Source organism: Vigna radiata, chromosome 7, assembly GCF_000741045.1.
Source record: "Vigna radiata var. radiata cultivar VC1973A chromosome 7, Vradiata_ver6, whole genome shotgun sequence".
Classification (NCBI taxonomy): Eukaryota; Viridiplantae; Streptophyta; class Magnoliopsida; order Fabales; family Fabaceae; genus Vigna; species Vigna radiata.
Window position 1 is genome coordinate 26,939,139 of NC_028357.1, and position 21,625 is coordinate 26,960,763.

At 30.0% G+C, this 21,625-nt stretch overlaps 1 protein-coding gene across 1 annotated transcript; it reads right to left on the reverse strand.

Annotated features, from left to right (window-relative positions):
- Nucleotides 1-11,788: 11,788 nt before the first annotated feature.
- Nucleotides 11,789-21,424, reverse strand: LOC106766843 (salicylic acid-binding protein 2). Its single transcript, XM_014651609.2, has 3 exons — nucleotides 20,979-21,424; nucleotides 12,408-12,533; nucleotides 11,789-12,155 (listed from the first exon to the last, which is right to left on the reverse strand). The coding sequence occupies exons 1-3, from the start codon at nucleotides 21,354-21,356 to the stop codon at nucleotides 11,871-11,873; spliced, it is 789 nt and encodes a 262-aa protein (XP_014507095.1). The 5' UTR covers nucleotides 21,357-21,424; the 3' UTR covers nucleotides 11,789-11,870.
- Between the last annotated feature and the right edge of the window lie 201 nt (nucleotides 21,425-21,625).

The window sequence follows — 21,625 nt, forward strand, 5'->3', positions numbered from 1 at the left end:
ATATAACTTAAAAAATATAAAAATATAAATTACATTTTTTATTTTTATTGATAAAAATATAAATTTTGCGATAAAAAAGTTGTTTTAAAAAATTAATTATTATTTTTTTATGTGAACAGTTATTTTTATTAATATTTTATTATTAAATAANGTTTTCTTGACAAGATGAAACAATTGAACTGAAATGAGAGAGATGTAAGAGTAGATACAATTCTCACAGTTAATTGAACCGTAACTGTTATCTATTCAGTTTTTAAAAACTGAACCATAAAATAGTATACTGAACTGTTACTAGAAATAAATCAGTTATTTTTAGTACAATATAGTACAGTTAACTACTGTACAGTACAGATCAGTTATTTTTGCCCAAGAAAAAGAGTTGCAACTGTGCGAATAATGACGGCTTCCATAATCATGGAAGCCACTTCGATGAGTCCAGTGGTCCCATAATATTGGAGGCCAATAAAATTTGAAAGCAAAGGAAATGTTCATATTCTCAATGTTTGTAAGATTTGCGTTTAATTATTTGGTTTTGTCTTGTGATTCTTTTTTGAGTAAGTTAAATTATAAAAAGAAATTAAAATCATAACTTTTATTTATAAAAATATAAAAATAATTTTTTATTTTAACCTAAAACTTAAAATCTCTTTTACAATGGCCGAATGACATCTATTATCTCTTGAGGAAGATTAGGTAAGTCAAATACCATCAAATAGTTATGTTTTAGCTGCTTTTAAATAAATAAATAAAAATGGTGTCTTTATTATGAATTAGTTTTTAATCTAGTAGTAAATATTCAATCCAATAATTAGTAATAAAGTGAAAGTAACAAATTTAATTTCTAGTAAGATAATTGTTAAAAGGGAAATTGTTGTACCTTATAAAATTAATATTAAATATTTTAAATCATATCTCAACTAATTATCATTTCTCAAATAATTATTACATTCTTTTTATATTTCAATTATAATATTTGTTATATTTAAATAAATACATTTAAATTTTTTAAAATAACTATTACATGTATTTATATTTTAATTGTGATATTTAATATATTCGATTGCATATATTTCAGTTATTTTTTAAATGATTATTAAAGTTATTTATATTTTATCTGCATATTACGATATTTTAAATATTTATATTTTAAAAATTATTTTAGTTGCACCAAAATATTTTTAAAATTTTATTTATTACTTAGTTTTCAAACATATATTAATATACAAAAATATTTTTTTACACCAATTATATCAACTTTAACATTTCTGTTTATTTTCTTTCACTTTATATGTCATATCCCAAAAAATATATAACAAAAACTATAATTTATTCTAGGAGTTAACATAAATAATAAAAGAGAACAGTAGTGAATAAGCATACAGATGGATGGGAAAAAATATGAAATATTATATAAAATTAAAACTTTTTACAAGAGTTGAATGTACACACAAAAGAGACCGAACGGTCAAGGGTTCCATAGGACCGAACGGTATATAATATACTAAGCCGAATGGTTTTACAAAAACATTAAGCCGAACGGCTATATACATAAGATAATAATTAAAAACCTAAACTAAGGACCGGACGATCCTGCACTGCTCTCAGGTATAACATCTACGGGCTGATCAATCTGCAGGACGTCCTCTAGAGTACCTTCCACAACGCCTTCTGTTCACACCCAAAGGATCATCGCAATGAAGAAAACAAACTGAATGGCCAAATACCGAACGGTAACATAGGCAAAGACAGAATAGATAAGGGTAAGCTTATGTAAATTTAGTTAATCATTTCCGACATACATATAAACATGCAAACCGCATCAATACATTCATATCTATATAAATCGAACGTTTAACTATCAAAACTGACCACTTAGACATTGTCCGCACTATATGAACCATGTAGCTCGACGTCCCTAGCACCCGGTGTGGTGTAGTAGCTGGCATAACTCATCAGCTGCCACCCGAGGTTAGTCCTACAACGATCATCTGGTCTTATGACCGCGGACCTCCTGTCATTCCCATGCATGAATAACCTTCCTCTACGTGAGAAAGCGTCATCACGGAATATCAGGATCAGGACGACAGCAGAGTCTGACCATGTTCATACTTTACCAACCATGAACAATCATGAGACATTCCTCCAACAGAATTCCCTTACTTAACCAAATTCACCCAATTTAGAACAGCTCATACCATCACATTCAGAAGAATAGACAAGATGAAAAGGATAACCGAACGGTCTAACACTAAAGGGAGAATGGAGTATCAACAATACTTGATCGAACGGTCTAACACAGAGAAAACTGATAAAGGATTTGTGAAGATGAACGAATGTTATTCAAAGGGGAAGAGTTATCATAAGACCAAACACTTCAATAACTGGAAGGCTAGTCTATGACCAAGCATTCCCAAAACCGAACACTCTGAAAATCGAACATTCTTAAGACCGAACGCTCTTCTAAGGAAAAGTAATTATCATCAACCGAGTACTTTCAATAACATTATCAATATGAAACCGAACGCTCAGTGTATGACCGAACGCTTATTCAAGAGTTATCATAAGACCGAGTACTTTAAGTTAATGAACATTCAGTATAAGACCGAACGTTCTTAAATAGGTGATTAATATTAACAGGAAATTGAATGCTTCATAGGTTAAGTGTCATTCTAAGACCGGACACTTGAATGACTGAAGACTCAGTTTATGACCGAGCGTTCTTAAATGTATGTTATATACTAAAACCGAGAGGGAAAGGCTCCCTTGACTTATTAAATAACAGATTCATGCAAAAATATAACCAACAACATGAGCATCACAAGACCGATCGGTCAAGACCGAACGGTTTAGGGGATGACCGAACGGTCCTAATGACCTTCGATCACAGATTCCAGAATTCTCTAAGTTTACTACATCTACTCTAAGTTCCTAACCAATATCTAACAATTCATACAGCAACATACAACATTTAATCATACCATTGAAATCATCAAACATACATGCATTAAATCATACATCCAATCATACTAAGAAATCATAATTAAATATCATAAGCTTCCCTTACCTCTAATTCCATCTAGGCTTCTAATTCTTGGGCAACAACTACTTCTAAGGTTTTCCAAAGTCCAGAGTCTAATTACAAGATAACATGTTCAGAGAAATGACTTTAACAATTACATGCAACTTAAAGTGGGCATGCATGCAAGAATGAGAAGGCTTCAAGAGTCAGAATACTTACCGGTTCAGAATGGAATTATGATCGGTGCAAATTGAAGGTCTTGACGCCGGGAGTAACTAATTTGAAAGGAGAAGTATGATCGGAGGAGGAGAAGAGGTTAGAATTCTAGAGAGAAGTTGGAAGGTCTAGAGAGAAGGAGGAGAAAATGGTGGATTCTGGAAAATGAACTTGAGGAAGAAGGAAGGTTGCAATGCAGAAAATGGTGCCAAGTTTAAAATCTCACTTTAAATATGGTCGCCAAAATGGACGTTCGGTCCACTCCCTTTCTACCACATGGCTTCCACTATCTGGAAAACCACATTCCCTTTTGCAACCACACGTCTACCGAGGGCGGGGAATTAAATGCAATAACAGGCTTTGTCTGCCACTGCCATGGGGAATTTGGAAGGGTCTTGACAAGTGTACCCCACTAAAGAGGGGTATTAAATGGGGTGTGACATTATATATTTTTTCCTCCATTCAAATAGTTATACTTTCCCCTTTTTTTTTTTCCTTTTCCAATCCAAACAAATCATAAATTCAAATACACTTGTTACCTATCTGATAAGAGTCTTTTGTCTTTAAATTTATTGAATAAGTTACCATTCATCTTAAATAAATTAATTTGAGGAAGAAGAAATGTTGCAATGCAGAAAGTGGTGTCAAGTTTAAAATCTCACTTTAAATATGGCCGCCAAAATGGACGTTCGGTCCACTCCCTTTCTACCACATGGCTTCCACTATCTGGAAAACCACATTCCCCTTGCAGCCACACGTCTACCGAGGGCGGGGAATTAAATGCAATAACAGGCTTTGTCTGCCACTGCGATGGGGAATTTGGAAGGGTTTTGACAAGTGTACCCCACTAAAGAGGGGTATTAAATGGGGTGTGACATTATATATTTTTTCCTCCATTCAAATAATTATACTTTCCCTCCTTTTTTTTTTCCTTTTCCCTCTCCTTTTCCAATCCAAACAAATCATAAATTCAAATACATTGTTACCTATCTGATAAGAGTATTTTGTCTTTAAATTATTATTGAATAAGTTACCATTCATCTTAAATAAATTAATTTAAGGACACGCTTAAATTTTTAGCTTATGTAATTTCCAAATTAAATTTCAATTATAACACTCATAATTATAATTCAAACTCTTCTCATTTATTATTTTGTCTCTCTTTTCACTGGGATAGGGTAGGAGGACATTATCTCATCTACTCACCTGTACCAAACATGTTATAAGATCATCATAAAAAAAAACACAAACACAAACAAGTAGGGTGAGCTAGTATATGACAGTAATTCATCCAACATGCATAATTATATTACTACACATAACAATAACATATTATCATGCAATAATTATATTAAACTTATTCATCACACCATACAAATAATCATCATAACATCTTACAATAATCATGCTAGACGCAACCATCTCATTATACATAATCATACCAGACACACTCATTCAGATGAAACGTTGACGCGCGATCACGGGAGGTTATGCACTTGTGGTGGCCTCGAGTGCTCTTTACAAATATATTTCCGATACAACACTTCATGCCACCCACAAGGTTAGTCCGTTAACACTTATGTCCAAAATCGATACATAGACTAGGACATCCTGCCCCTCTCACCACATAACTCATCATTCTCTACTCAAGACTAAATGGTTATGAGAGTATCATGATAACCTCCAACAATAGGACCTCAACATCAACCTGTACACTAATTAATTACAACCATAGAGTCTCACCATGAGACCTTTGACAAATCTCACATCATATTCATATTCAACAACTCATTCATCATGCAATGCATTTTTTTATCCAAAATCATGTTCGTAGCTTAACATAGAATAATGTTTAAGTCAATGATATAATAAGACATACAAATCAATAAATACAATTACTCAAAATTTCATCATATATGATCAAACATTTATTAACAATTTAACCAATTATAGTATTATATGGGTTGGTTATTCTCATTACAACATCTAATTAAAGATCTGGCTGATCAAAATAAATAATAACATGTTTAGAACTTATTGTAAAATTTTAGTTCGACCCAATAGATAATGAGTGGGAATCTTAATTTTAACTAGCTGACTCAAAAACAGAATTTAAAGTAGGACTAAATTATCTAATAAATCCAAAATTAGTTTCTATATATATATACATTCAATTTCAAATACGAGTGGCCAAGGTGAATAGATATGTCTTCTGAACTATATGTTAAAATTTTAGATTAATTTAACGGTTAACTAAGTTGAAATTGAAGTTTTACTGAAGTAACTTAAAAACAAAATTTAAGTGATTTTCCGATTTAACCAAAATGCAAAATTAATTACTCTAAGCACAACCATCCGATTAAGAATCTGAGCGATCAAAATGATTTTATATGTCTTATAAATCATATATCAGGTCAATCTAATGGTAAACAAAACGTGAATTAATATTTTTACTGCACTTACTCAAAGATGTTCTAGGAATCATATATAAAAATTTTAGTTTAATCTAATGGTAAATTAAATGGGAATTAAAATTTTACTGAAATAACTTTTGTGACAAAAATAAATGGTTAACTTACTCAAGATTACGAAATTCATTTCTTTATTTACATACCTTAATTTAAAATTTTGAATGGTCAAAGTGGAAAATATATATGGAATCATATATCAATAATTTATTTATAAAAACATATTTTAAAGAAACGTATCCTACTAGGTTTGAACCCATGTCTAAATGGTACAAGGTATTTGCCATCTAAACTATTATAAATTTTTATTTAACTTACCACATAACTTAATCATATTTTCTACCCTTAAAATTATTACTATTAATAGTAATATTTAAGAGAAAAAATTACTACATTTTATTATTTTATTAAAATGAATATTTTTATGGGCTTTACAGTTTTTTATTATTGTCGATATAATTGAATGATAAAATGTAGACTTTTTTGAAGTTAGTCTGTCTTCAAATATTACTAAATTATTGAAAGTGATTTTCGTTTTCCACGTTTATCATCCGTTTCAAATAAGTCTTTATATATTATTAAAACACAAATTAATCTTTTTATACTCTATTGTTTTTAAATAATAAGAAACAGATATAAATTATATTTTAATAATAATTTAAATGAGTATATCTAAAATAAGAAAGTTATATTCGAATATATATATATATATATATATATATATATATATATTTCAATTTTATGTGAATATTTAAAGACAAATTATATTGGCTCATTATTTTTTGTTAGTCTGCTCTATATAACAATTGGCTTACAAATCTACTAGACAAAATCATGACAGAAAAATCTTTATATAAATATTATAACAATTTTTTTTAATATTTTACATATTTATTCTACGTCATAACATAAGTTTATATTTCATAATAAAATTAAATAACCTAAATAAACATAAAGTTATCATTTATATTAAATAAATAAGTTAAAGTTAAATCTTTTATAAAAAAAAAACTATAACAATTAAATACAAAACGTAGTAATAGTTAACTTATAATTTGAAGATACATTACTGTACTTATAAATTATTTTCAACTCATAACTTTTTGTCAATAAATACTTTAAGAAAAATTTGCTGATTCTCTACTGTGAACGAGAAAGTTGCAAACTTATATACCACTGTTATCTTTCGTATGATTTTCGAAGACTGCACCGCCTAGTACTTTTTAGACTGTTCATAATTTATTTCACGGTTTAATATCTCAACAGGTCCTTATTTTCGTACAGAATTTTAAATAAGTCTCTTTTTTTTTGGCGTCTCAATTGAGTCCTTATTTTTGTAAAATTGAATCATATAAGACCTTTCCGTCAAATTGAAATGACGTCATTAGGAAGGGTATGTTGACAGTGTAGTTTTTTTAAGTGGCATTAAAAACGTGACTGAATTGTATTTTTTTATTCTTGAATTGAAAAATGAAATATACAAAATATACTTCATTTTTAATTTGAAAATTAAAAAAATACAATTCAGTAACATTTTCAATGTCATATGATAAGAAACTACACAGTCAACCTACCCTTTTTAATGACGTCATCTTAATTTGAAGGAAAGATTCTATTTGATTCAATTTTAAGAAAATAAAAACTTGATTGAGACGCCGAAAAAGAAAAGGACGACAAAAATTGGGACCTATTAATTAAGACATTAAACCTTGACCGTGGAAAAGTCCTAGCAGATTCTTCGTTGTTGGCGATGAAATCAAACAAATAATTGAAACTAAGAAGTGAATCACATGCCACATCACGACAACATTAAATACTGGCAAAACGTCACCTGATTTGGTTTCGTTAATTACGAGTTGTTCATTTAATAAATAATTTAATTTTAATAAATTCGAAAAATTTGAATTCGTTAATCATAAAAATAACATTTTTTTATTTAAAATCTAATTATAAACATTGACTTCTTGTGAATTAAGCTATTAAAAAAATACAAATGCAGTTATTAATATGAATAGTTAAATCAATTCTTTTAATTTATTTCTCATATTTATACTATCTCTAATGCTGTGTTCGGTTGAGATGATTTGTGGGAGATGATTTGGGGGAGAGTAATTGAATGAATTTGAGGGGATTTGAGAATAATTTTTTTTTTGTTTTTTTTAGTGGATCTGTGGGTAATTGAGAGTGGATATGGAAGTAAAGTTTGTGAAAATTAGTGTAAGATTTGATTGATGTGATAGATTTAAAAAATTTGTTTAATTAGTAGAAATTAAAAATTACCAAAATACTCCTAGTTATTAAAATAATATAAAATGATATTTGTTAATATTATATTTAATTATAAAAATATTTATAAAGAGTAAAAATTTTAATATAATTATTAAAATAAAATTAATTTATATGTCAATCTATGTTTAGTGTTAATGGTCGCTGGCCTTTGGAAGCTAATCTTCTCATTTAACTACTCTTTTTCATTTAATTACTCTTAAAACTAAGACACTAAGACACTAAATTATTATTTAGGGTTAAATATGTTTTTAGTCCCTATACTTTGGAGTGATTTTGGTTTTAGTCCATCTTTCAAACTAAGGTACAATTTAGTCCTTTAACTTTATAAAACTCTGGTTTTAGTCCTCTTTACCAAATTTTTTTAAACTTTATTTGCCGTTTGAAACAGCAAATAAAGTTAAAAAAATTTGGTAAAAAGGACTAAAACCAGAGTTTTCTAAAGTTGAAGGACTAAATTGTACCTTCGTTTGAAAGAGAGACTAAAACCAAAATCGCCGCCCCAACCCCAAAGTATAGGGACTAAAAACATATTTAACCCTATTATTTATAATAATAATTATTATTATTATCATTAACTATTTAATTATAAAAATTTAAATTTAAGAGTCCATTAAATATTATCAAACAGTCTTAATTAGTTTTTAAGATAATATTAAATGCTCTTAAATATTTATATATTAAAAAATAATTTAGAGACAATTTAATACATAAAATACAATTAGTAAGTTATAATAATCTATTACAATATAAGAATAATAATCATCATTGATATTGAAAAATAAAAGAAAAGATTAAAAAGAAAAAAAAAAAGCTTTTTCTTTCTTCCACAGGTCATTTGGAGGAACAGACACATCATTTCAACGTGCTCTCTCTTCAACTTTTGAGATTTGTTGTGCTCTCCCTTCAACATTTCAGATCTGCTTCCTCCTTAGGCCTCCACCAGCCGTAAGCTCAGCCACCTCCACTTCTTCTTCCAGAACGTTGTTGGCGGCCGCAATCAGATCGCAGTGCAGATCGCGACAGCACCTACCACGGACAAGTCCTCGACGTTGTTCGGTGGGGTGGTGATGATGGACGACCCACTCATGGAACTCCTGGATGCTGACTCCACAGTGGTCGGGAGGGTGCTCATCTTCAGAAATTCTTCACCTTCTAGAACCAGATACTGCTACAAGGTAACCGAATACACAGTCAAATTAACCGAACACATCTTGAGTTCTTCCTCTTCAGATGCTTCAAACTGGTCTCCATCTTCAAGAATCAGCCAGGAGTTGGAATTATAAAATGTAGAAAGGATAAATCAGTAATTATATGTAAATCTTTGCAAATCTCTTCAGTTCAACGGGTGACGAAAAATACATCCATCCCGCAAATCATCGCCTTTCCATGGTCGCATTTACCTTAAAGTGAACACGCTTCATCCAGCAAATCCGCGCTCTCATTCTCTCTTGAAAAGTGAAATCATATAAAGCGATACCACTTGTAACGTCTCCACAATTTCCAGGAAATATTGATTGTCCCTATACATCAATACAAGACTGATTTGTCCTCACCTGTAAAAGGAAAACTTTCCTATAATAAAAATATATAATTAATTTAAAATCTGGTTAAACTCAAAACATAATTTAAAAATAAAAAAGATACAAAATGGATTACTATCTAATACTACATTATTATTGTTACTGATAGAGTAATGACTAATTTGAGTAATTTAACCGGATGAATAATTTAAACTATTTTTTGTAGCTTCTGCTTGGGTATATTTTGTTTTTTTTTAAACTCGTTTCAATCGTCGGGTATTGCTGCTCGTTTTGCTTTGATTTGATTCTATAAACTATTTTCATGTGTTTGCTTGTGTTTATAAACAATATAGAGAGAGAAAATATTATTATTAGAAATAATTTAAGTGAGTTTAAATTTTACATAAGATAAAAATATTAAAATTATACATATAAAAAAAATGAAAGACTCATAAATTTATTATTTTAATATTTTAGATTAAAAGTAATATTTAAATATTTTATGTGCAGTAAAACCCATGTCAGACATGAAAAGACTTATATTTTTAATGAACTTCTTATCTAAAAAAACTCATTAATACTATCAGACTAACGTAATAGTAACATCATAATCACAAACAAATAAATATAAGTATGATTGTTTAAAAAGTTATAACAACAACACGATATAAGTAAAAATTCACCATAATTTTAAGATTTTAGATTAAAAATTGTATCAAATATAGTAGATAAAATAAGTCTCCTTCACACAAGAGAGAATTTATATGATATCTTACATATCTCTACATTTTCTGTTAATCACCTAACCATGCCAACTTAATTATTTTTTCTACTTCGCTTTCTTCATAAATTTTGTATTTTCTTTTTTATCTTTTCAACTTTTTTTCTCTCCTAATTCTTCTATCATTTCAGATAAAGTGTTAGTTTTTCTCTTATTTGTATTTCTCAACATTGCTTCTTATTTTGATTATGAAGTTGAGGTTATCTATTTTATTATATAATGTGTGTTTTATTATTTAAGTCTTAGTTTTTGTTATTTTACCTCTTAAATGTTTGTTTAGTTAACTTCTCAGATTATATGCAAAAATATTCTAATATCAAAGTAAGTGATTATTCGACAATTATAACTGTTAATGTATATTAAATATAATAATTTATCTTTTTATCTTTTTATCTCAATATGTATTTATAATTTTCAAAATCAACTTTAAATTGATAACAAGCTAATTACACTTAATTAATAATAATAATCTTACTTTATTAAACTAATCATTGTTGATAAAATCTTATAAAAGTTGGACCGTTTCGCAAATGACAAATAACTGTCTAATTTCTGGCCTAATCCACGGTCATATAATGCACTTCTTCTATCAATTATTGTATTTTTATCATTTTCTATTTTGTCTTTTCAATCCATTCCTGTACTCCACACGACAAACAATTAATTCTTGTTGCTTTATAACCAACTTTGTTTTCTTCTGTATTGTTTAGTACAAACAATCAATTATTGTTTCTTTTTCATGATTTTCACTTTTCTATCAATTCTGGCATTATTTCGGGCAAACAATTAATTATTGTTAAGTCAAATCAAATGTTTTTCTTCCCATTCTTGTATTATTTAAAGTGAGTCGAAAAATTTATTAAATAAAAGTAAGTAAAATAAATAATATATAAATAAAAGAATTTATACATTTCTTATATAAAAGTTTTAAAAAATTAAATACGATATTATAATATTAGTCACAATTTATTAACATGAAATCTTCTGTGTATTTTAAAAGAAAGAAAAAAAAAAGCTGATAATATATGAATGATGGAAAAGATATATTAGACATATTATATAGACCATGATTGACTGTTAAAAACGAGTTTTGAATATCAGTTATTTAATAATTGATGGTGAAAGCTAAAAACATATCGTATTGCATTGATGAAAAATCTGACCAGGTGGAGTTCACTCGGGTTTACTGGGTATGGAAAACATGGACCTTTTTTTAAGATTAAGTAAAGATAAGATGAGATACTTTTACAGTCATTTGATATATAATATAAATATATAAATAAATTTTTACATTTTTTTAAAAACGAATAAAAAGTAAAGAAAAATAATATTCAATAAATGCAAATAATTTATGTATTTATGAATTTTCTTATAAGATTTGTGTGGTGCTACGTGGGGCTCAACATCATTTCATTGAGATGTTGGGAAGGCTTTGTTTGGATATTATTTTTAAAAGAAGAAATAAAGTGATTAATAATGGAGTGTGAAACATGAATTCTATAAAGAAAAGAAAAGAAGAATTTATTTGAGAAGTTTGAGTGATTGAAGAAAAGAGAAGAAATAAAGGGTGGATGAATTCATGCATATTTAGTAGCTATATGCAAGAGAGAATGAGATAGTTCTTGTGGCTTGCTAATCATAAGCATGTGGTCTGCAGCTTTGATCTCTAGAACCTCCACATTAATTCCAGCATTTTGAATCATCCAGAGCTGAAAATTGAGTGGAATTTCATTGTCTTCAGTGGAAACAATAAAAACAAGAGGAACTGAGCCATATCCCTGCATAGAGAAGTTGGTCTGTTGGGATAAGTCTTCTATAAAGAGGGATCCTGGTCTTAATAAGATCGTCGCCAATTCTATATCCTGCAAAATCCAATCACTATTACAAAAGGAAAAAGTCTTTTTAACAACTTTTTTTTAACAACTTTTTGACGTGTGACAATTTGTGATTGGTCCGTTTCAAATATTTTTTTAAAATAGATTCAAACAGACCAATAGAATGGTGACACGTATCCTATTGTCAAAAAGTTGTTAAAAAATAATTGTTAAAATATCATTGTCCATTACAAAACCATGTCACTTGGTTTGTACAATAAGATTTTAACATCTACTTACCTCAATGGAAGAAGCTTGGTACAGTTTCTTGGACAGGAATTTGGGACCAAACACTATTGTCGTTTTATTTTCACTCTTAAAGAACTCAGTGTCCAACCAATTCGTTCCCAAGGTACTCTCAATCAACTAAACAAAAAAACAAAAATTACTATAATAAGTTAAGATTTCTCACTTTTTTAAAAAATAAATAAATTATAACATGTAAATGTGCACTCAATCTATTTACATTTGATTTAGGAAAATGATATTTTGATATAGGTTTTTTTATGTAATAATATATTATATGATAAATAATTCTCAGTTTTTCTATAATGTATTTAGACTTGGATCATTCGTTTAGGAGTACATGTTGAATGAGGGAAACTAAATGAAATTTCATTTTAAACTAAATGAAATTTGATTTTATAAACCTTCTAACTATTGTTGAAGTTGTAAACTGGGAGAACAAATGTCGTTAGCCGTAAATAATAATATAAACAAACACTTATGACATAAGGATAAGGTAACCAAAAGAATTTTAAACTTTTCCGGATTATAATAGGTTAGGTCTCTATTTATTATCTTATCGAAAAAGAAAAATCATTGGTTAGTTGTCTTGATATTCATCAGATATCAATTTCAAAAGGATTAAATATGCTTTTAGTCCCTGAAGTTTCACTGATTTTTGGTTTTAGTCCATGCATGAAATATTGATAGCATTTCATCCTCTAAGTATGATAATTCTTATTATTAGTCCCTACAAACAGACTCCGTTAGTGTAAACAGTGATGTGGCTAACGGCACAACCACGTAGTCTTCCACCTTCACTCACCATTGCTTGCCACATTGACATTGGGATTTAAAAAATTTTCTTTGCACGTGTGTCTGAGATGAATTAGGGATCAATTAGGATTAATTTAGGGCAAATTGGATTTTACGAATTGGGAAAAAGTTAGTTGTTTGAAAGACATGATAGGGTTTGTGAACCACATCCAAGGCTTTGTGACCGACCCAGAGATGTTCAACCTCANTACTGGCATGGAGATGATAGGGTTTTCCAAGAATCTTCATCCACACAGTGAAAGCAACGGGGTCATGTGGAAAAGTTTCTTCAGCGGAAAAGCAAGTCAACACGCGGGTCCTTCCTCTTCCAAAACTATGAACGAGTCCTCCTGCAATTTTTATAACCAGCACGAGTATAGTAATAAGCAAGACTTCACATCAGGGATTTTTGAAACAAGTAGCGAAAATTTAATAGTCGGTGGTGCCCATGATTCTGCCCCGTGGCAAGAGAACAGGCTAATGCTTGATGATTCTTCCTTAAGGTGCGTGTTCCCTTGTGAAGGTAACGAAAGGCCTAGTCAAGGTCTTTCACTCTCTCTGAGTTCAACCAACCCTTCGAGTATTGGGTTGCAATCTTTCGAGCTAAGACAAACAAACCATCATCAGCATCTTTCTGATTTTGTTTCGAGAGATGGGTATTTTGGAAAATCGGTCAATGCTCAACAACAGCAACAAGTGAACCTGTCGAGTTCGAATACTCTTTCAAACAACTAACTTTTCCCCAATTCGTAAAATCCAATTTGCCCTAAATTAACCCTAATTGATCCCTAATTCATCTCAGACACACGTGCAAAGAAAATTTTTTAAATCCCAATGTCAACGTGGCAAGCAATGGTGAATGAAGGTGGAAGACTACGTGGTTGTGCCGTTAGCCACATCACTGTTTACACTAACGGAGTCTGTTTGTAGGGACTAATAATAAGAATTATCATACTTAGAGGATGAAATGCTATCAATGTTTCATGCAGGGACTAAAACCAAAAATTAGTAAAACTTCAGGGACTAAAAGCATATTTAATCCATTTCAAAAATATCTGAGTTTTGAAAAACTTGCGGATATCTAATACCGCTAATATTTAAAAGAAAATATTTTATAAATTTTTTAAATAAATAAAAATAAAATTACAAAAAATATAAAATTAAATAAAAATTAAATTACTCTAATAAAATGTAAAATAAATTTAATTTAATAAAATATAAATTAAATTTTAATATTATTTTTTTTTGTGAATAACAAATACCAACTAATGGTATGATATTCACATCATCTAACCGGTTTATAAAAGGATATTAACATACATACTGTCTGTTACATGTAAACAATAAATATTCACAAATATTAATTATTCACTATAAATTCTATCCATACATATTTAATAACTTTGATATTTTTTCCATTCCTATCCATATTCAAATCATTAATTTAATTTGACTCTGTATATCAGTGTCAAAATAATTAAATTGTTATTATAATGATATTTAAATTTTTAATTTATTTTTTAAAATAATTAATTGTTATTAAAATTTAATAATAAAATATACAAATTCATAGTCGAAAAAAATAATTACTAAAACTATGCACACGTTTTTTCACCAAAAATACAATAAATTTATTTCATGTATTGAAAAGTAAAATAAAACAAATTAATTTATTCTTTGAAAAGGTCTAATCCAATATGAATAAAATCTGAACTACATATCCATATTAATTCGTGATGTTAATAATTCATGTACATTAACATAACAAATCAAATGGTCCAATATATGATTTTTTTAAACTCTCCAATGTTTTTAAAATCATACTTTAAGTTAATGTTGTGTCCTAGATTATAATTAACTCAAAGTGAATAAAAACACTTTTAAGATTAAGATGTAAGCCTTTAAAACTTTCAAATAGAGTCTTTTAAAATTAATATAAGGTCTCTTTCTAGTCTTTTACTGAGACATATTTTGTTTATGAAACAAAAATTGATTGAAATTTTGTTTGGTGATTACAGTAGACGGATCTTTGATCTTGGAGGAATAATATACAAGTTGACCAATAATAAAAAAAAAGTCTTGTCATGAAGAAACGTGAATATTTGAGAATAAATCATTTTCAAGAGGAAGGGGATGGCAACATACCCCTAGCTATGGCCAAACATACTCAAGAATAGTTAGAGTCATTTGCGAAAGGTGGACCCAAACTCATATCATCATGGACTAGTTCTTAGTAGATTATGTTTATTTTGTCTTTGTATCATGGGCCAAATACTATAGGATTTCCTTTTTGGGCCTTATATAATAGGCCAAGTAGTGTAGGGTTTTGATCAACTTAGGTCAACACACAATGCTGACCTAAGAGAGACCCATATTCTAGAGTTAACTACATGAGTTAGGAGAGAGTGACCATGTGTCATGCTCTCAATGAAGAGGATTTCCCATATGTAGTGGTCATGTGTCATTCTAGGAATTGAGAGGATTCTCCTATGTTAGTGGTCACATATCTCCCTTCTAATGGAGAAGATTTTTACCTTGGTCTCTAAGCTAACCAAGTTGAAGTTTTTAAGATTTTGCTTTTACAATTTGGAGACACCTTAAGCCTATAAATGGAGGGATCTCCCCCATGTGAATTCACTTTTGAATTGAGCATTGTTATGCTTTCAAATACTACTCAACTTAGGTCACCAAGGCTAGAACACTCCTTCCTCTTGAGTTGGCCAAACCTGTCTTGAGAGCTCTTCAAACACGACTATAGCCTTTATCCTTATGAGTCATATAGCTTTTATGAGGATCCACCATCTCACCACATCAAACCCACCATATATCCACAATATTCCTATCACCATCAAGCTTCTGCAACCACCAATCCATTTGGAAATCTCCACCTTGCTTGAGTCATATAGCTTTGGGGAGCTTATCCTATCACTACGACTATTTAAGGCCTATGATATCCATCAATGAAATACATAGAATTACAAAGTCAAATTATACAGTGATTGAGAGAAAAAAGAAAAGAAAGCGAGACTGAAACATTATGCCTGAGTGCTTGAGAAAATGAGAGAGTGAGAGAGATGGAAAATCTAGTAAACAATATGTCTATGCCACAATTGCTAAAGAAAGTCAATTTTGATAATTGGAGTCTTTTTATAAAGGCTCTTCTTCCAAGACATATGCGATGTAATGGAGAGTGAGTACCATGAAGAGAAAACGATGGCCCAGATTGCCATGCTGAAAAAGACATGAGTGAAAAATCAACTTTGTACTTATTATATAGAGAGGTTGACAAATCAGGCTTTAAGAAGATAATGAAACTCACACCTTCAAAAGAAGCATGAGAAATTCTAGATATTGTGTACAAAGAAAACAATCGTGTTAGGTAGGTCTGACTGTAAACTCTTACAAGAGAGTTTGAAAACTTGAAGATGGAGGACAAGGAAAGGTGACTAAGTATATAACTCAGGTAGAGAAGGTGGTCAACCAACTCGGCAAGAATGGAGAACCAATGTCAGCCAACATGGTTAGGGATAAAATCTTGAGATCATTAATGATTTTAAGAGCATTGTGGGTGCCATAAAGGAGTTCAAGGACTTGCTTGTGTCCTCTAAGTTGAAGAGCTTGCTAGGCCCCTTAGGGCCCACGAACAAAGGAGAATGAAGAAGAATGAGACCCTCGACCAAGCACTACAAGCACAACTTGACGTGAACGGAGGAACTCGGAAAACTCAGGGTCGACCTCTTGGAGGACAAGGAAGAGGTGTTTTTAAGCATGACAGCGAAGATAAAATCGGTCAACAGAATTAACGTGACTGAGGACAAGTGAAAGGTCGAGGAATTCGGTCAAGAGTGAAGTGTTTTAAGTGTGGCAAGCACAAACATTACACAAATGAGTGCAAATTAGTGAGTTGCTATAATTGTGGCAAGGGTGGTCACAGCAAAATTTTGTCGAGCTAAGAAGGAGAATGAGAAAAATCACCTTTTAGAGAAAGATGACAAAGAAATAGTTCTTTTGATATTGAAGAGCTTGAAGGTTAAGCTATCGAGCTGGAGGTTGAAGGTCGAGCTGTCGAGCTAGAGGTCAAACACCGATTAACCCAACTATAGACAAATGAAGAGCTCAACAAGAATGGTGCATCACAAAGCTTGGCAATGTTGTTGATTAGCATGGAGAGCTCAAGATTTTTGGTAGAGAGCTCGGAAGCGTAGAGCTTGATGTAGGTGAAGAGCTCAGCAAAATGTGTAAAGAGCAAGGTACTAAGCCTGGTGGAGAGCAAGGTCGACTTGGTAGAGCAAATGGGAAGCTTAGTTGAGTTGTTTGAGAGCTCAGTAGAGAGCATAAAAGAAGAAGAGATTGCGATGAAGAGCTTGAACGATGAGTAGTTGGAGAGCCCGACGAGCCTAGGAAAGCAGGAAGGAAGAGCCATTAGAAAGCCCGACTTGCTTGGTTCAACGACTACATAACTCGACAGAATGCAAGGACAACGTGACCAACTTAATGGTATGCCTTGAAAGCTTGGGAGAGAGTGTGGATAGCCTAAAAAGGGATGTGTAGAGCTCGAAAAAGATGGCTAAGGATGTGCAAAGCTCGACAAAGATGGTGGAGGTCATGTAGAGCTCGACAAAGATGTTCAAGGTCATGAAGATTAGGGTGACAAACTTAGAGATGGAAATGGCAAGAATAAGGAACGAAAAAAATCTTAGAGCTTGAGGAATAACAAGTGAGACAATTGAAGATGTTTGTAAAAATGATACATGAGACTGTGGAAAAGAAACTAAAAGAAAAAGATGATGAGATACAATGTTTTGAGAAACTCAATTGGATGCTCAAGAAAAAGTGAAGAATCTCAGCATAGAGAACTAAATATGGAGGGAGTTGACATAGAACAATATGAAACATAAGCCTACAATTGTTAGCAAAGAGAACCACCATCATAGTGAAGTAGCCATTGACAAGTCAAATTTCAAAAACAGTGATATTAGAAATAGAATGATGAATGACGAGTGTAAGAATAGTCATGAAGAAAATTATAAAAGGGTTGAATGTGCAATAAACCGTGGTGGCAACAAGATTATTAGGAAGATGGCCAGAACAAAGAACAAATAAACAAATATTAGAGACAAGTCAACCAAAGTCAAGAAAAGGATGACCATAATGAAAATATAGTCGGCAAACATAATTAGAAAGTTGGTTAAAGTAATGGGGAAGTCATTCATTAATAAAAACAAAGAACTTAAATCTAATTAGAATAATAAGCTTGATGTGAGATAATATATATGAAAAGTCGAGATAAAAAATAAATAATAGAAAATTTAAGTTTATAGAAGAATTTTATTAGATAAACTTAAATATGAAGTATTTTAGTAATTTTATCATAATCATAGTTTTTTTTATATGATTATTATGTTTCCGTTTTTATTTATTGTAACAATTTGCTATAATTTGATTGTCATTGTTACTGGTTTTATCTATTTACAGTTATTTGTATGGTCAACAATTTCATGACCAGGAATTTGGTCAATCTAATCTTCAACAAACTCTCATGTGTATATACATGGATCATCACCTGTGTTTTCAATCTCTATACCAACAACCTCTGAACACATACAATATTTTTCTTAATTAACCAAATAATTTTTTTAATCTAACAAATATGTTTGAAACTTCGACCTTCACCCCTCCATTTGCATCCAATCACATACCATTCATGATTATTATCAATCCATAATGTGTTTGCAAGGACTCGATAACGAAAATGGCAACAAGAAGACAAAAACAACAAATTCACTTCAGCTCCTTGTGACACATCTCACAGATAAATTATTTTTTATAATGTAACAACGAAGTTAAAATTTAATAACAATTTTCATTATTAACTTTCCTTTTTTTTTTATCTTCTAGTCAAATTTATAGTTTCATTTTTTTCTTACTATCTCAAAATAATCAAACAAATATTAATATGTAAATAAATAAAACTAACATATGAATATTTCTAATCACAAACCTTTTCAATAAATATTATTTATAATTATACAATATTAACTTTCACATAAACAATTAATAATAAAATATCAATTACATTTTTTATACAAAACTGTGTCTTGTAAGACATTATAAACGAAAATTAAAATCATGCAAAAAGTCGTGTTGAAAGTGTATAACTTTAGTGTATATGACACGTGTACAACTTTAACTTGTATGACTTGAAATAGTGTCCATCATGTTCATTTAAAATTAAAAAATAATAATAAAACAGCATTAAGCGTACTTAAAATTGTATTTGACTCACTAAATTTATCCTCTTACACAAAAATTATGTGAAATCAACATAACTTCATTTTGAAAAGTTTAAAATTATCATGCAAATACAACTTACTCATAATATAATGAATTTGTGTTATATATAAACACAACTTACTCATGTCCCATATCTACGATTTTTGTTTTTAATTTTCTCATTTTGATCATTTTAGTTTAAAATGACCCTATTATACAATAAATTTAAATATTTTTGATTAAATATTAAACATTTAATCCTATAGGCATTATTTCTATTTTTTGGTCTATGAATAATCTTGCTCTTTTCCATAAACAAATTGATTACAGAATTTGAGAAAGTTATAAAAGAAAAATAACGAGCACATTATCTTATCAACAGAAGAATCAATCAGTAAAAATACTTAAAATAGAAATAAAATTAATTTTAGACACTTAATAAAATCAATATAAATAAATATTTTTAATAAAAAATTAAATTAAAATTATCCAAATTTGTAAAATACTTGAAATTTAATTACTTGGAAGTAATTATTTGGTCTAGTTCCGAGTGTCCATGCTTTATTTATTTTAATATGTTGAGTGACATTTATTTTGGTGCACCCACTGGAACCCTACCAGAGTATATTATTCCTTCAGCTTTCATATCCCACCCCACTTTGTCTAATTCTACACTCATTTCTATTTCAAAATATTATACCTCTCATTTCCATAGTGGTATCCAATGCAGTATTATTATTCCACTCATATTATCAAATGAAAAATTGTATATAAAATAAAATAAATTAAATTAAAAGTTATAGAAATAAAAGTAAAAAAAAAAAAACATCGTAAATTTAAGTATAACTTCTTAAAAAGCTAAAATTGTGTTTAAAAATGTATAAAAATGCATAACTTCTAAACAAAAACTAATAATCCTACTTATTTGTAGAAACGGTTTAGAAAAGAAAGAGTGAAATTGTATATGCAATGCAAGATGTGAATAAAATAACTAACAAAAGCTCTATTAAGAGCACTAAAAAGTAAAAAGATTAAAAATATTTTTTGAAGTACCCTTATGAAATTATATTTTGAATTACAAGTTATTTCTATAAATATTTGTTTAAATTTTAAAATAAATTAATCTTTCCATAAATTTCCTCTTCCCACATGAACTCTCAAATAATGCTTTTTAATTAGTTTCGAATAGCGAGCATGACGGAGTGTTGTCGTTGATAGAAGAAATGTCAGACATTGCAGTTTTTCTGCGAGATGTGACAAGTGCTGCAGTAAACAAGCCAAGTTTGAAAGAGTAAAAGTAAATTATGATTGAAGAGAGTGGGTTTTGACTCCTAACCAGACCTAATTAAAATCGATTCTGTTGGTTTAATGGCGGATTAAATGAGTTAATTAATACAAGTTAGAAGCATGTCGAATCTGAATAACAAATACAACATTATCAAAATGAAAAGATAGAAAATATGTATGAATTATTGCAAAGAAAGGTGAGAAACTAACCTTTTCCAAGACATAGGATGGGTTGTGTTGAGTGTCTGGAATTACAGCAGTTACGAAAACACCAACGGCAACCTTTTCTGGGAACTTGTCCATGGCAAGGGCGATGTTAAGCCCTCCAAGACTGTGACCTACTAAAATGACCTTCTCATTTGGGGGAAGTGAGGCCAATAGCTGCAACAAAGGTTCAGAATACTGTGAGAAAGTATGAACATCTTCAATTTTCTGCATGTTGGTGCCAGAAGCTGCAAGGTCCAGCACGGAGACCTTGTGGCCTGCAGATTCCAAGCGTGGCTTCAGCTTATACCAAACCCAAGCTCCATAGCAAGCCCCATGCACCAGAACATAGTGCTTCCTATCTATACACTTTTCTGAACTCATTATGTTTTCTTGTCCGGGATTCAACTCACTACTTTCTATCCCTTCTCTTATTTTTATACACTGAAATGCCTTTCAACGGTCAAGCTACATCTTTACTTATTGTAATCAGAATACGCATGAATAACATAAATTCCTGTAGGGTTATAAAAAATCCAAAATTATCTTTTTATTTTTTTTTAGATTGTTATTGTAGGGAAAAATTAAACATTTTAAAAATTATATCAAGTTCACACATTTAAGCAATTGGATGTAATATATTCTTTATGCAT